At 37.0% G+C, this 16,665-nt stretch overlaps 1 protein-coding gene across 3 annotated transcripts in view; it reads left to right on the top strand.

Moving 5' to 3' along the window:
• nbs (nibrin) overlaps positions 1–16,665 on the top strand; it is a 240,997-nt gene that overhangs the window by 14,372 nt on the left and 209,960 nt on the right. For all 3 annotated transcript variants that reach the window (XM_089592503.1, XM_089592501.1, XM_089592504.1), the window contains exon 4: positions 14,668–14,827. In XM_089592503.1, coding sequence (XP_089448629.1) covers positions 14,668–14,827 — 160 coding nt within the window. The remainder of the gene's footprint in view (positions 1–14,667; positions 14,828–16,665) is intronic.

The following is a 16,665-nucleotide window of genomic DNA, read 5'->3' as shown; positions in this document are numbered from 1 at the left end:
TAAAATTTTTTTGCTCAAAAAAGTTTTTTTTTTAACCACTATAGACCCTCCATAGTTACTCAAAATTTTTTAACATAATTCAATGTTATTATTGTATTTTTGTTTGTATGCTATAAAAAATTGTTTATAAAAAATTATAATATACAAGACCAAACTTATCATGGCATCTTACTGTTTGAATATTTAGAGTATCAAAACTAAAATAATAAGAAACTGAATTGAGTTTTACCATTAATTGTTTATAGATAATTAATTTACAACACTTCTACTTTAAAGGTTCAGGTAACATTTAAAACATTTTTTTCGAGTTTTGGAAAAAAAAATTTTAATGTAAAAAAAAAAATTTATCAAATAAATAGTTTATTAATTCATAAAATCTGTTATTGAACCGTATTAACTAGTAAACAGTGAATAAATATCAAAAATTAAAGGTAAGTTACGAACCACACTAGAACAAGGAGAAAGAGGTTAGGAGTATCTATAATAGGCATCGCTCGTAGCAGAGTGGGTAGGGTACTTAGTGTGCAGAAGACCGCTGGTTTGTTTCTGAAGGCAAGAGGTTTTTTTTTTTTTTGGAATATTATGTGTAAAATACAGATCAAACAGGCCAGCATGTTGTTGTGAATGTAAGCCAAGAAACTGCTGAGAAAGTGGTGGTACGTATAATTTTTTTTTTTTTTTTTTCGTGCTCTTAATGGTTGTATTTGTACTTATGTCACTGAGCTAGATTCTAAAAGTTAATAGCGACCTAATTGTTTACTTGATGTTAACATAACCTGTTTATTACTTAGACCTTAAATTTCAATGGTGTTTATTAATGAATGTTAAGAGCATGCAAAAAGGACAGGCATCAAAAATGAAAGACAAGTCTTTTAAAGTATCATCCACGGATAAAAATGATGATTTAAACAAATCAGCATTAGTTATAACGAAAAAAAACTTTCCCCCACCAGAATCACGAGGCTTTTCCATGTTCTTGTCTGCAAGCATTCAACTCAATGTAGATTCTTCAAATGACGATAATAATTATGATTATGATAATATAGATAAAATGTACCTAACAGAAAGTGTCACAAAAAACAAAACGAAGGAAAATTTTAACAAAAAATTGATTAGCAATGTAGAATACGAAAGTGAAACAACACGTGATGCAACGCTTACCGTGAAAAAATCACATGGTGGTTGGTTCATCACATGTATTTATTAATAAGTATGTATGTATACTCTTCTTGGCCACATTTTTTATGTCTGTTTGATTGAATAAAAAACTGTACTTGGATATTTCAGTGTGTTGGTGGAATAAGGCTATGACACTTCTCTTATTACATGAATATGATGACATAAGTTATTTATTCAAAGATCCTAAAGCATTAAAAATCAACTGCTGGAAAGCTATTGCAAAAAATATGGAAAAATGTAGATATAACGTGAGTTCTAAACAATGTCGCCAAAAGTTAGAGTGTTTGAAAACAAAACATAAAGAAGTAAAAGACGATAATGGTAAAAGTGGTAATGATCGGCAAGGTTTTGCGTATATAAAGGTGAAATTTTTTAATCAAAATACAAATAATGTACAAAGTAGTTTAGAGAAGAAAGACGTCGAAAACTGCTTAGCCAAGTATTAAGGACTTAGTACGCGAACTAGTTAATGGAAATAAAAAAAAAAAAAAAAAAAAAAAAATAGAAAGCGTAAGGAGGCTGAGTTCTAGACTAAAATCAATATAACAAACGCGATTCTTACTGCACTTGAACAATTAAATCATACAAAAAATATTAATTAATGTGCTTGAAGTACGTGAAGTATAATTATTAACTTATTTTATGCCATTTAACGTATATTGAAAAACAAATTACTATAACGCTAATGTAATTTTCAAGTTACTTTTTTTAAATTTAGTTTAATTTAATTTTAAGTCTTACCCTGCCAAAAGAAGCAATCCAATGAGTTCAAACGATGGATGTACATTACAGAAAAAAATATGTTATTATTAACATCAAAAAATGTGCTTCTGAAGTATTGATCCGAAGTATAAAAAAAAAAAAATTATTTTTTAATTACGCGAGTGAAAAAATTTGTGCTGTTCATGCCCTATTTAATAATAATAAAAAAAATTTTTCATAAAAACTAAAACCAAAGGCAAAAACCCACAGATTGATAGAAAATTTTTCTTTTAATTTTCATGGTCACGAAATATCGTTCTTTTTGCGATATTGGAATTATTTACGGAGATACAGTGATTTGAAGTCTTAGATTTTTGTTTTTTCAAGAATTCCAAGTTCAGAGCATAGCCATTACTTTTTTCAGGCTTTGCCTGGTGAAATAAGCTAATCTGTGATATTAGATCAACCCAACCCAATATATTAACCCACTCAGGCCGGTGATTAAGACTGATGGTAGTGTTCGGCTGTGTATCGACGCCAGATGAATTAATAAACATTTGCAAAGTGATCACGATGGTGCTCTCGATATCGACGATCTATTTCGCCGATGTAACAAGATTTGGTCTATGAGTAGTATCGACCGAACCACGAGTTTTTGGCAAGCTAGGTTAGCCGTAAAATCTAGGAAATATACCGCCTTTTTGCATAGGGGACGTACTTATTACTATGGCCGTATACCTTTTGGTTTAAAAGTTAGTAGTGCTGCCTTAAGCAAATAATGTTTAGGATAGATGGAACAACTACTCAAGTAACGTTTACTCGAGTGGCATTTTACATTTTACGCAATTAAGTTAATTTAAGCAGTTGTATTAATTTTGCTTATAAAAAAATGTTTATTTTTGCTTTAGTGTGTGCATTAAATTTACACAATACACTGTGCTTAATTATATTGAGTATTCATTACAACGCATTTAGTGGATTTTCTGAAAATTTTTTATTATGTGTAATTGAACATCAACAACTTCAAATATTCAGTGCAAAAATATATACAAATATTTCAATTTATTACTAATTCCTTAAATTTTATAGCGAGCTCAATCAAAATTATTGTAATACATAATGCTATGTAGTGTTACTGCAGTATTATCATAGATGAGATCTAGTCAAATACAAACTGTCAATATATATTCACAAAAAAATATACTCAACAAGCACAACAACAAAACAGAATGAACTAGAGTTGGCTTTCCTTTAACACAATAATGTACACACTAAAATTGTTAGTTACCTTTTCTTTAATATACAACTTACTTGCTGGTTTACGTGAATGTGTGTGTTGGAGCACGCACGTCAAGCGTTGATGCTTGACCTGGTCACGGCGCAAAATCGTGGCACTGGCAGATGCACACGGGATAAAGAGGGCTGCTACTTCTTACAATAAACTCTTCACTGGCAGCTACTTATGTTGCTGTCTTTAGGACGCGGTCTTTGGTACACTGCTTTTGAGACGCTGTCTTTTCTGGTGGCTGTGGCGGTGCGAAGGAGCACCAGTTCAAGTCAGCAGGCATCTCAAGACGCAGTACTGCTGCTCGTGACCTTGTTAAATTTGCATCTGGTCTCACCTGCTTTCCTAGCAGGACCAGAAACAAATCAGCACTTAGCACTAAACTGGAACGTTGCACCAAGTAAAACGCCGGGAATAGCAGAAAAAACCAAAATGCAGTCACAACGGCAACAAACAAAACAAAACGCAGAGACAAGAATTTTTCGCGTGCTTGCAAGCCCAACCTAATCTGCCGTCTTCTGCGGTACTGCTCCCTTTTCCTTTCTTTTTTTCCTGTCCTAGCTTACCTATGCCCTATAGCGCTCTTTCCTCTTTCTCTGGTTTTCCTTCCTCACCTATCACACTTACGGCGGCTTAACAGTATTTCACCGTTATACCTCTCCAATTAGACATCAAACGTCATCTAAGTCATGAAGTGGTTGGGGAAGCGCTTTTTGTAAAAGTTTCTGAAGACGTAGACAAGGTTTGATGAAACATCAAAATATTTCTTTCTGAAAAATGAGTTTTCTTTTTTACCAAGTTGTTTTTGTTTATTCGTATTATTAAATTTAACCTGGAGCAAGATGCTGTAGTTGATGTTTTTTTACATCTTTAGAGTTTTTCTAATTTAATAAATAAAAGACATTGGCAATATTAATTACGATCTCAACTGAGAAAAATATTAGCAAACCACTTTACATTTTTAATTGTTAATCAGTTAATTACTTATACGATAATTTTTCTTGTAGGGCAATATTTCTCCGGATCTCACTTACTCTTCTTGTTAGTGTAGTTTCTAATGAGGAAATTTTTTAAAATAAAAATTAATACAAAACTATTTACGATCCACCATTACTTAAGAGCACTTAGTTTAGCTTCATTATCTATTGAGCATGATGAACTCGGATGTATAGAAATTGAATGAATTGTTGAAGATTTTGGACAAGCTAAAGCTTGAAATCATTTTACCGTGTAATAATAATGTTTGAAACTATTTACCATTATTTCAGTTCATAATACATATAATACTTCCTTTTATTTTATTTGTTAGAAAGTGTTTAAGAAAAAAAAACAGTAAAACACATTATAGTAAAAGCAACACAAAACAATTGACTCTATCATTCTTGTAAATATTTATTACTTTATTAACGAATATTGTAACTCAAGCATAGCTTGCTCTACAAAGAATTTAGAGTTAAAAGACTTAGCGTATAGTATCATCAGGGATAAAAAACTTAGCCCATGTGGTTATTGGATTTAAAGAGCTTTGGTTAAAATTTTTGGGTATTTTAATTATGTTTATATAACACTCAAAAACAGCGATGAGGGGTGCCAAACTTGTCATTTGCCCAGGACACTAGATTGTATTTAGCCGCCCCTGGTTGCGCTTCGCTAATCGCCACTTTCCAACGGTGATTAAAAACCACCGATTACTTTTTCTTTGGACCCTGAGTCGTTAAAAGGGGATCTTCTTCTGCCGTTGCTAAGGCCTTATTTACGTAAGGTTTTAACTGCCTTACATGTATAGGGCCTGAGCGCGTGCCTTCTTCAGATTCCAACTCGTATGTGTTTTAACCCAATACTTTCACAACAATAAAAGGACCGATATGTCTTAGAGCCAATGTCGCCGCCACGCCTTGCGTTGCCGAGGGTAAGACATGGTTCTCATACCATGCCTGGTCATTGGGAGGGTGGACCACGTTGTGGTGCTTATCATTGCAATGCCGAGTGGTGTTTGCCTGTGCCTTACTGTTTCGCTGGGCTGCTTCCGCATGCAGTATCGGCAAACACTTTATGCGCTGCCTCCAGCTCTCTAGTGCTTCTTCCTCTAGTCGTTGCTGGGCCGTCGAATCAACCTGTCGGCACATCGTACCTGGGGCGTTAGGTTCCCTACATCTGTTAAGCGTCGTGGGGGAAAAACTCGTGGGAGCGTGCCTATCCATGTTTTAAGCAATCGCATGCTCAGGCAGCTTCTCGTCTCATGACCTATGATTGGTTTTGACAAAAGCTTTATTTATGATCTTGATTGTGCGATTTAAGCGTTCGACCAAATTTGCCTGCGAGTGATACGGTGTCGTTAGTATGTGCTGTATACCTAAGCTCTTCAGGAATTCATCGACGTCCCCCTATTAGCGCCGTCACGGTATAACTCTCGTCATCTTCGTATATTCGCAACAGGGCGTCAAGCACACAGTTTTGCGTTTCTTACCGGTGATTAACCTCTAACCCATGGCTTTGAAGCTCAATGGCCTATCTTAACCGTCGTTTGGTTGGGTTATTAATATTTATTAACAACCGGAGACTACTGTGATCAGTCATGACTTTGAAGCATATCCCTTTATTATACAGGCAAAACTTTTGCGTACTGACTCTTGAGGTTCAATCGTTGAAGTACAACTGAGGATGACAGCAAAGCCTTGGTCTGTCTAAAGTATTGCTGTTGTTTGTCACTCAAAAAAAACGGCTATTACTTGCTCAGTAGCTTATTTATTGGCTCTTCTACTGTCAAGTAGTTTGGCAAAAACTTCCTGTACCAAAAAACTGTGCCTAACAACCGCCTATGCTTCATCAGATTCCTCAGAGCCGGAAATGCCGTAATTTAGCTTGTCCAGATCCGGTCGTTTACCATTACGGTTTATGAGGATACCGAGGTATCTCACCTCTGGTTGGAAGAACTCGGTTTTTCCTCGGTTGAGGGTGAGTCCCGCATCACAAACGCGTTTCAGTACGTGCTCCAGCCATTTGAGATGCTCCTTGAATGTCTCCATGACAGTTATTAGGTCATCGAGGTAGGCGTAGACATAGGGCTCGAGTTCTAGTCCGATGACATGGTCAATCAGCCACTGAAACGTCGCTGGCTTGTTACTCAGGCTAAAGGGTAACTGTAGGAACTAAAAGAGTATCTTACCTGGCACCGTGAATGACGATATTGGCTCAACCCTTTTGGATAACGGGATTTGATGGTACGCACTGCTGGGATCAAGAGTTGAAACAAAACGGGCCCTCCTCAGCTTGCGCAGGATTGTATTCATGTGTGGCAATGGATACGTGTCGGGCACTGTCTCAGCATTTACCTTCCGGTAGTTAACGCAAAATCAATACTTTCCGTCCTTTTTGCGTTTTTTAACGACTCACGTGGGCGTGTATAACCTCCTACGGGATAGCACTTCTGCTTCATAGGCCACGAGGTTGTAACCTCGATCTCGTGCTCGACCCACGTAGTGCACCCTAGGGGAGCGTCTTGCTCCACGTAGAGGTCCAGGAGGGTCTGCAACTCCTCTTGTTGTTTGGACGAGACTTCGTTTAATCCTATTGCAGCGAATTTGATCTCACCCATCGATGTCAGGCCTGTTACCTCCAGAGGAACCTTGGTTCCTTGTCCTTTCAGCACCAGGACTCAATCGACAGGATCATGAACGCTCTCGAAAGCGTTAATAAGCTTAGTGCTGACGTAATAGTTAGTATAAATCGAGCAGTACGATGACGTCCATGTCAAGCTTTGCCCCTCCTAGCTCGAAAGGTAGGTTGATGAACCCTAGGGTGCGTGACGGTTGTCTATCAGCCATCGCCACGCTTTCCAGCGTGGGACGTAGTTGACGACCGCAGGCGTTCGCTATCTGGATCCCAACTGCTCGCATGACAGTGTGGGTAGCACCGCGGTCGTATAGTGCTTGCAGCTTGTACCTGGCTACTTCAAGCTGTAGCCACAATCGGTGCGCGTCCTCTGATGCGATCGCTTTCTGTGAGGGTTTGGGAGATGGAGGCGGTGTTATACCCTCGTTTACGTTGGCCATCTCTTGTTTCCCTGCTTGCTATTCGGACAATCCTGCGCATAGTGGCCTAAGTGGTTACAATTATCTCAGTGTAGTTGTTACTCCTGTGGCGGGAATGTGTCTTTCCAAGTACCAGCGTCTTTCGTGCCTTACTCATTCTTCGTATTCCGCCTCGGTGAGCGGCAATCCGAACCTTGGTGCCACTTTTCCTTGAAAGGGGAAGGTAAGGGTGATCGTCGCCCCTGCTTACAAGGACCATTTGAGAAGCGGAAGCTTTGTTTTGGCTCCTCGTCATATTTAGACAGGGCTGCCCAACTCTTCTCGACGTACAGAAAGTAGAGCAGTAGCTTTAGCATGTCCTTATAGACAGCAGATTTTCTGACTTTTGGTTTGGTCAGATCATCGACTATTTCCACCGTGTATCCGTCAACCATATCGAACCTGGCTACCTTAGGAGGGTTAGCTAACTTCTTTGGCAGCTCCTTGATTGTCTTTTGAAGGGCAGCTTGCTCGCTGAGGATGGACGCTATCTCCTGTGAGCTTGCGTTCAGAGGTCGTGGCTCGCTAATACCAGCAACCTTTAGCTGTTTCTTAGCCTTCGTGGCCTTAGCTTTAGCCAAGGAGATTGTATTTGATGCACCATATTCTTAATCTGCGTTAAGAACTTTCGTACAGGCTTGCCAGCGTATAGGGTGCGCATTTGCGTGTCCGAGATCAAGACGCGCTGCACCTCTTCGCTTGAGCCATACCATTCCTGGCCTGCAGCTACGAAATCACGTTGGACGCTCCAACGTTGGACAATTTGCTCCAAGTCATGATATCCAGCGTCGACGTACGATCTGCTTGATCCTGAATGTTTTTCTGACAGAGGCGAGAGAGTAGACGTAAGGAATCAAGTGGTGCAGCCAAATACGACAGCAGGTCGGAGTAAGTTGGTCATATTGTTGAGCATACCGCATATGTGTGTAGCTACGTCATAAAGGCTTGTGTCTGCGTTGTACGAGCAGGTAGTGCAGTTGAGCACCAAGTTATTTGCGGCTCGCTTACCGATGCCGTGTATGCGCTTGTTGCCGCGCATACTGAGCATACTGCTTGCACCCAGCTAATTGGTAAATATGTTCACGGGGGTTGAATCGACGCGTGTAGTGGAGGTATTGGACTCTGTAAGGGCGTTAATGGTATGTCTACGTTCCTTTGGCCGTTCTCGGGTAAAGTAGGTTGCGATCCCGCGAGATTCGCAAACATTTACTCTTCGGATATTGTTTCAAGCCTTTTCGCCAGCGCATTATCGCTTGTACCTTCCTGTGAGTCTTGAAATGTCAAGTTTTTTGTGTGAAAGTGATCCTTTTTTCCTTCAAAAGCTGAGCTTAGTTGGGTCAAGCTCACGATATCCTTGCTGGCTTTTTTTAAATTAGTTGCGCAGCAGTCTATTCTTTTCTTTGAGAATCTGCGCCGATAGAGCCCTCCAGTTATCTTTCTAGCCTATTGTTGACGAAGAAGTAGTTAGCATCTCCCTAGCACGTAGTAGCTGCTTGAAGGTCAGAGGCCCTTGTCTGCGTGTTTGACCTTGCTGCCATTGTTGCGGTTTTAAGGAGCTCGTTCACTCCTATGAGGATGAATCATGAGCAAGCCTAACTACCAGAGGGCAGCAGGACAGAATGCTACCTAGAGATATAGATTTATTATTTGAGCATGGTCTATCATGGCTTTTGATTAACACACTTTTACTGTTATTTGTACGTTAGAGAGCGAGAGATTTCAAATTTAAAGGATGAATAAGCGAATTTTCAAAGAAAACTATTATGATTTAAATTTAAATTTAAATATAAGTCAATTGAAGAAACTACTAAAAGCAACAATGTAAATAATTTTTATGAATTTTTCTATGGAACAATGTGAATAAACCGTATTCAAATAATATATCTATATATCTCTTGGTAGGATCTTGTTCTGCTGCCCTCTGGCGGTTGAACTTGCTCACGATTTATCCTCATATCACGCTCTACTTGTAGTGGATGTATAGAGTTGTCGTCGATCTTCTTATCATTCGTTTTTGACAAGTTTTCATGCGTCACACTACGGCTGTGTTTACGTCCTCCGCTAGCTGAAAGTCCTCGGGAACGTATCTCTTATTGCTTTGTTAAGCGTCGCTGGCCTATATTGTTACACTTCGTAATCATACGGGGGCTGGAGTTCTGATATACATTGTGAAGTTACTACTTTTTGTGTGTGTAGTTTTAAATCTCGTCATAAAGCTTCTTAAATTTCTGGGTCTGCGTCTGTGTAACTTTCAGTCTCATTGCTCTATAAAATAATTTTTGTCCTCTAACCGCATATTATTTTACTGTGTCACCGTCTACTTGCTGCCAAGCTCGAACTTTCACTATAACCGTTGCTGCACTATTAGTTAAAATAGTGTGATAAGAAACTAATAATTTTATTTATTTTCCTTTTCTACTCTTTCTAATATTGACTGTATGTATTTAGGAGAGTATTACGACTCGGTGGTAGTCTGGCACTTATTTTTCGTGCCCCGTCTAACTATTTCTCTCATCTTCGCACTCTGTAGACATGTGTTGGGGTATTTTATATTCTGCAGCCTCTCTTGCTTCATAAGATCTCTCTCAAGGTCTGGAGGTAGTTGCCTATACACTATATTGCTTCTATTCGGCAACGCTCTTTCGTTGTCTTTTTCCACCCTATATGTTTAGGCATATTTTAATGTGTTATGACTTCCACCCCGTGCCACCTTTTGCTGTTTTTCATTACTTCCTCATCTAACTTACTTTTTGATTCCATTTGTTTTGTATATTTGTATATTGTGGGTGTGAGTGTATGCGTTACACTTCATGCGATAAGGAGAAAATTTTTTAACGATTTTGCTGGGGCCTTCATTGTTCGTATTGTGGCTGAATTTTTTTTCGTTGTATTTTTTAAAATGTATCTATGCTCTTCCTAATATTGTTTTTTCGAAAAATAATTTCTTTTTAGTATATAATTGTAACTTTTTTACGACAAATTTATAATATTACCACAATCAGGACTGTTATTATCATCCTCGTGGTCGTGTTGGTTTTCTATCAGAAAAATAGTGCTTTTAGATGGTGTGTAGTATAGTGTAGTTCTCTCTCTCTCTCTACTCTAGCTCGTTCGAATTCTGTGCAAGCAATGTTAGCCTCCTAGAAGGCTATTACGCTGTTAGCGTCCCAAATCACGCATACTTCTTGTTTTGTATAAATTCCCAGTGAACCAAAGCCGTTTACTTGTGAATGGTTCGTATGAAATAAATACTTACTTTATATGATTTTCCTATCGAATCTATTATTTTGTTAATAATTTAAGTAAAATTTGAGTTTTCTAAATGTTAGTTTTTTGAAGCTAGACTAAAAGTTTTCAGAAATATTAGGTCATGTAATATCTATCACCAAAGAAATAGAACGTATTGCAAAGGCAAAACATGTGAAAAACCCTTTTTAATTGTTTAAAAATTACAAACCAAAGAAAAGTTAATGATACATTTAATGCATTATTTTGAACAAAAATCATACGCAAAAACCAAGAAACAGTTAACGATATATGCAAATGAAACATGTGGACGTAATCATAACGCATTGAATTTAACAGCTGAACAACAAATGATATGGATTTTACCTGTACACGCAAAGGCCTGTATTCAGTCACGTGGACTATTGTCTCACTAACGACCGCAAAAATGTCCCTAATGGACTTGTTTTGAATTAAAGTGACTGATGTCTCTTTACTTCATAACTTACGGTATGATATAGAGTGACGGAACTGTTGTCCTTTCATCAGTTATATCGGCTGAATGCCTTAATTGTGTCTAATTACAAAAAAATTGATTAGCTTTATAAATAATCGAATACTAAGCACATGTGTCAATTCACGCCTGGATAAATTATCTCGCGAGATAAACAAGGAGGACTCGTGTGTCTCGGTTTATTTTTATATCTGACTTTGTTGTAATACACACCTCGTTACCAAGTAAATTGCACTTTCACGAATCCGACTAAACTAGATCCAAGTTTATATTGCACTATGTAACTCTCAATTACGGACCGTCAAGCGCATTGCACTAATCAATCGCTGCGCGACATTAACTGAGATTAATACCATTCATTCATTTACGATCACGAAAGGTTCTCGCGCTTAAAGAGAATTTCATGAACTGACGGCAACAGCTTAGACTCGCACTATTTATTTATTAAACGTGTCTTGATTGTGAGCTTCAAAGAAACACCGAGGTTCTCGTAATGGAATGCCTGCGCGTGTTTGTCTGAACGTGTCGAATCGATTTTGAAAAGCAACGCTCTAATACTTGGACACAAATATATAATGCTCATAAAGCGAGTACTTACGTAATATTAACGAACAGATCAGAAGATAAGCTGGTGACTCACTTGACGGGTTAACAAAATGTGCACTGCACACAAAAAAAAGGGAAATCGACAAGGGATCAGCTTGGCATGCTCTGACTCTCTTGCTAGCTATGATCGCGCTCGCTCGCTGGAATAAACAAAAGGCGACATTCTGCAGCTCTTACTCTCTCTCTATACAGTACCTTACCTATATATATGGTTGTGCATGCGCTGACATCTGGAGTTGACTTTCGACGTAACACTTCTTACAGTTTGTTTTACCAATCACTCGTCTGCTGTTCATTGTTCATTACACTAATTACTTCTGTGTTAAATTTTTCCTGTTTGTTTTGCTCCTGTTAACTATTTGTATTTTCAATGCTGCATCATGGGTGCCTGCCAACAACGGAAAAGAAAGAAAAAAAATATTCCCATTGTTCTTGTCACTCACAAACTAATATCCCTGGTTAAGCGCCAAAAGTGTAAGGTCGAGTTCAAACATCTTTCTGTTATGCAGGAATCTCCAAACTTGGGGGTGCAGAGAAATTTATAACCCATAAGTTAAGGTAACGCAGTATTTTATTTGTACTTCAACGAAGAATCAGACGCTCGCGAAGTATTAGTTTTCGAGGTCTGAAGAATAAAGAGCCTAGCTGCGGCTGCCTACCACTGCTCAGGCGATTATCTTGCTTTGTGTCTATTGCTTACGTGCCGCGAGCACTGCGTTTCGGGCGCAAACTTGGCGTTGACTTAGATTACCAAATATAAACACTGATGCAACTCATGAAAACCTCTTTCGAAACATAATTTTTGATTTCCTGTTATTGTTAAACTTCAGTTCAGTTTTCTTCAAAAAATGAAGGTAGCTTTCTTGTCTATGTATAAATATAAAAAGTTTGACAGTCACATTACCGAAACCCGAGTGCAGCCGAGGTTACTCGAGGCAGCCGAAGTCCAGCTGCAGTCAAGCACACATACCTGTACATGTATACGTGTATACGTAGCAGAAGTGTAGTTTTACTTTCGGTGCATGCATGCGGTGCTTGTTATTTTGTTATTGATAAATTGAAAATTGTATGAATATTAGGAAAAATAATTATTAATGCCTTTAAGAAGGATTTCCAGAGGCAGAAGAAAAAGCCAATTTATGAAAAAAATGACTCACTTGAACCATCAAAAAAAAAAAAAAAAGCTTTGTTTAAAAATATCATAAAAAATGCCTTGCTACCTGCTCTTTGCGAAGTGGCTTTAAAAATAAGAATTTCCTACAAGTACCTCAGAATGTATCTGCTCAGATATTTTACTTTCCCTTAGAAAATGCATTCGTAATTCATTTTTTAACACTACTTTGTGAGAACTTGTGTTGAAAATCAAATTTTTTAGTAAATATTGTTTGAAATTTTTGCAGACTTAGAGTATGAACATGGACACCATAAGATTCAGCGGTTCAAAATATACTAAGGGGATTTGCCAGTGGGTTTGTTCACAGTAGTAGCAACTTGATACATGTACGTACAATACATACATCGAGGTCTTGCGTTCTCGTTGTGCGCATGCGCAAGAAACGTAACATATGAAGTGCTATATAACCTTATGTAGGAAAAAGACGGCAAAATAACAAATAATCTACTTCTCCGTTAAATATCTCAGTAAAATCCACGCTAAGCCCCAACTTTTTAAGTACAAGGAAAAAGCTCGTGATCTTAGCTATAAATCTGTCATTTTTATTTTACTGTCGTGAGCGTTTTTATGGTTATATTTATCTGGTTTGCTAAAAATCGATTACTATTCGTATGTCAACTGGCTTGTAAAGATAATTTTCGTAGAGCTTTTACGCCAAATTTTCTACACTAAGCGAGCCTGAAATATTGAGTGTAGGTACATTGGGACTTCTATAACAATCTTTCAAAATTTTATCCAGTTTGTGAGATATTCAGGTTTACTGGCGAACCACCCTAATTTAAACATGCATCATTACGCAGATTTTTGCAAGGGAAGTGACTTTAAGGCAAAATGCATGGTTAGCTATTAGCTTGATTCACTTTTTATTAACACTGTTTTAAATGAGCTTGTTTATACATTTCACATATATTTCGTGCTGTCCAACCTAAAAATGTTTACGTATCTTTATTGCGTGATAAAATTATGTCAATAAATGACATCAATCGCTTAACAGATGTGTTATCTTGCTACGTGATTAAATTACGTTATAAAATAAAGCGTACTGCTAACATAATAATAATGGCGTGTGTTTATTATGTAGCAGCACAAATTTCTTCTTTCCACTTGTTTTGTCCCTTGGCGTGAAAGCCCCCCTCTCATCCATTTCAGAGCAAGCGGATCATCGATCTTTGACGTGCATTCTACTTTTTCCTTCTATCCCTTCTTACTTTATCCATTAGGCTTCTGAAAGACAGAACCGTACAGGTTGGTCTATTTATGAGGAGGTTAGTTTTTAGTTGGTAGGCACCAGAATGGTCTGGTGAATGCAACACTGTTATGGGTTTTACATGTTCGTCTATGAAGATTTCCCCTCCTAGTTATATCTGAAAAAAAAAAAAAAAAAAAAAAAACTGTTTCTTACATTATTGCCACTTTAACATTCAAACATTTTATTTTATGATATAATAATTGTGAGCCACCACATAACGAAATTACGTCAGGTTTGACCTAATCCTTCATTATGTACCCATGATACGTAATTATTATTTAGTGAAATAATACATAATTTTGTGCTACCCATGCTAAAAAATGTTGATAATTTTTAATAATAAGTTTCTCTTTGGGTACTTAATCTTTTCGCAAAACGCTAAAATAAATTGTAGATCTAAAATTTTTCTCTATAAATCTTGATTTATTATCTTTGCAACAAAAACGGAAAAAGTCAAGTTTTGGAAACATACAAAATACACAAGTGTATCTTGATCAGTATGGAGACCTTAGAATAGCGACCTTATATTTTTATTGTATGTGAAAAGGCGATTTTTACTGGACATGTTCTATTATAACTATTTGACCATGAGATCATGAAAAATTAAACAATAACGATGAACAGTTCTGTATGTATAAAAAGTTCTCAAAAATTTTTTCACAGGGTGGAATACGTTCATCTCGTAACAGGGACTTCAAGAATGATTTCCAGTGAAAAATCTAAGCTAAAGGAAATTATGAATTGTATTGGTGGATTAGTTACGGATTGTCATGATGATAGTTGTACCTATCTAACAATGTCTTCCGCTACATCTACTAATAAGGTCAGTTTTAAAGAGATTTAAAATGCACACATGTCTAATACGAAAGAAATGTAAACAAAAACTCAAACAATTCTCATTACATTTGGATACTAGCACATTGTCTCTAAATTTTGGTGATATATATTATCACACCACTACCGGGGATTACAGCAGTGGTGAAGGAGGACTGGGGATGTAGCTTTTTAATACAAATTCGTACGTTAGCGAAGCGTAAGATGCATCGACTGCATCAAGAATGAGTGAAATATGCACTCTAAATTATCACATTAATGCTGTGCAGTCAAAGAGAACATCAATCTTGGAGACTCTTAAAAAATCTCCAGCAGTCGGCGCACTTATTACGCTCCTTACGGTCACGTTATTATTATATACAAACACACCAAATACAATGAAGTATAACAAAAAGCCTTTCATAGTTAATAGCATTTACGACAGCTTGGCTTGATCGCGCACACCACGCGGTCTACGACTATCTCTTTAATACGGGCTGCCCTATGGCGGAGAAGTCAATGCTTCTTTATAACAAATTCTTGCATGGTTCTCAATTAACGTCAGGAAATGGGTGTGGCTCAACTGCTCGTCGATCACTTATTTCACTACCATATGTACACTGCACCTACCAGACTGTTGCTCACTCGATGATACACCATGTCCTGATAGGTACTTCAGGATTCGTTTAGGCACGAGGAAGGTGCGAGCTCACATGCACGGTAATTTTATCACCAAGAAGCTCTCACAAAAATCGGCTGTGCGTTTAGCTTGTTAGTCGATCTTGTCAGCTTCAGAGTTGATAGTGCTTATGTGATTAATCCTTTTTTTCTTACCGAGGGTACATCAACTTCTCAAAAACTCCTCAAAAAGTAGAAAATGTACCATTTGGTTTATTGTGATCCAGAAAATTCATGAGTTTTTCGTTGTGAACTTGTAAGATCATATCGTGTTGATCCATCATTTCCACACACGATCAATCAAATTACACGCATAAAAAGCTTTAGGTGTTGCAAGTTTGTTTTTCATGGACACATTCCGTCTGAAACTACCGTCAGTTACTCAAGCTCTGCATGATGATGATGTCAAAAGTAATACAGACGGTATACTTACGTGCAGATGAACTTATCTCTAACCTAGTAATACAAACAGGTAAAGATACTTTCAATACATCAATAATTAATATATTATTTTATGTAATATAATCTTTTAATACACTTAATAATGATTATATTAGCTCAAGTGCCGAAAAATGGTGAAAATGTAAAAAAACAGTTTTTACGTCTACAGCGAAAAATGCAGCTCTTACAAATAATATTCTGAATAACAAATGTGCGTGATAAAAGAACAAAGAAAATGAAACGTATATAAGCATAATTGGACGATGGAATCGCTTACAATTTCCAAAAGTAACTCTTTTTTGTAAAATTTTTATTTATACTATAAAATTCTAAGTTTCATTCTACTACTAATAAAGGGCTAAAAATTTTAATATGTTATTTTAATTAATATTTTAATATATATTAGTACTGCGATCCTGGAACTACATTGGAAATTTAAGATTAAAATGTTGTGAACTTTATGCAAACTGTCAACGTTTGCAAAAAATAACCTTTTTAAAATGTGACTAGAACAAGATCAAAATTTTGGAAAAAGTTTAAAATTTCTGTTCTTACGTGTTAAGGGAGACTTAATATACTAATATAAAAATTTTCAGATAGTTAAACAAATCCATCTTTGTTTAATCAATCAATAAAGAAATAGTATTTTTGGCTGATGGCGCGACGTCACCATAAGCAAGTCGATGGAGCTGAAATAGATAAGTGATAATCCATGGATGACTTTTAGAT

Source organism: Copidosoma floridanum, unplaced genomic scaffold (assembly GCF_036245765.1).
Source record: "Copidosoma floridanum isolate Cflo_tuat_1 unplaced genomic scaffold, Cflo_Japanese_pri ptg000018l, whole genome shotgun sequence".
Taxonomy (NCBI): Eukaryota; Metazoa; Arthropoda; class Insecta; order Hymenoptera; family Encyrtidae; genus Copidosoma; species Copidosoma floridanum.
The sequence above is the reverse complement of the archived record's forward strand: the minus strand, read 5'-3'. Positions and strand labels throughout refer to the sequence as shown.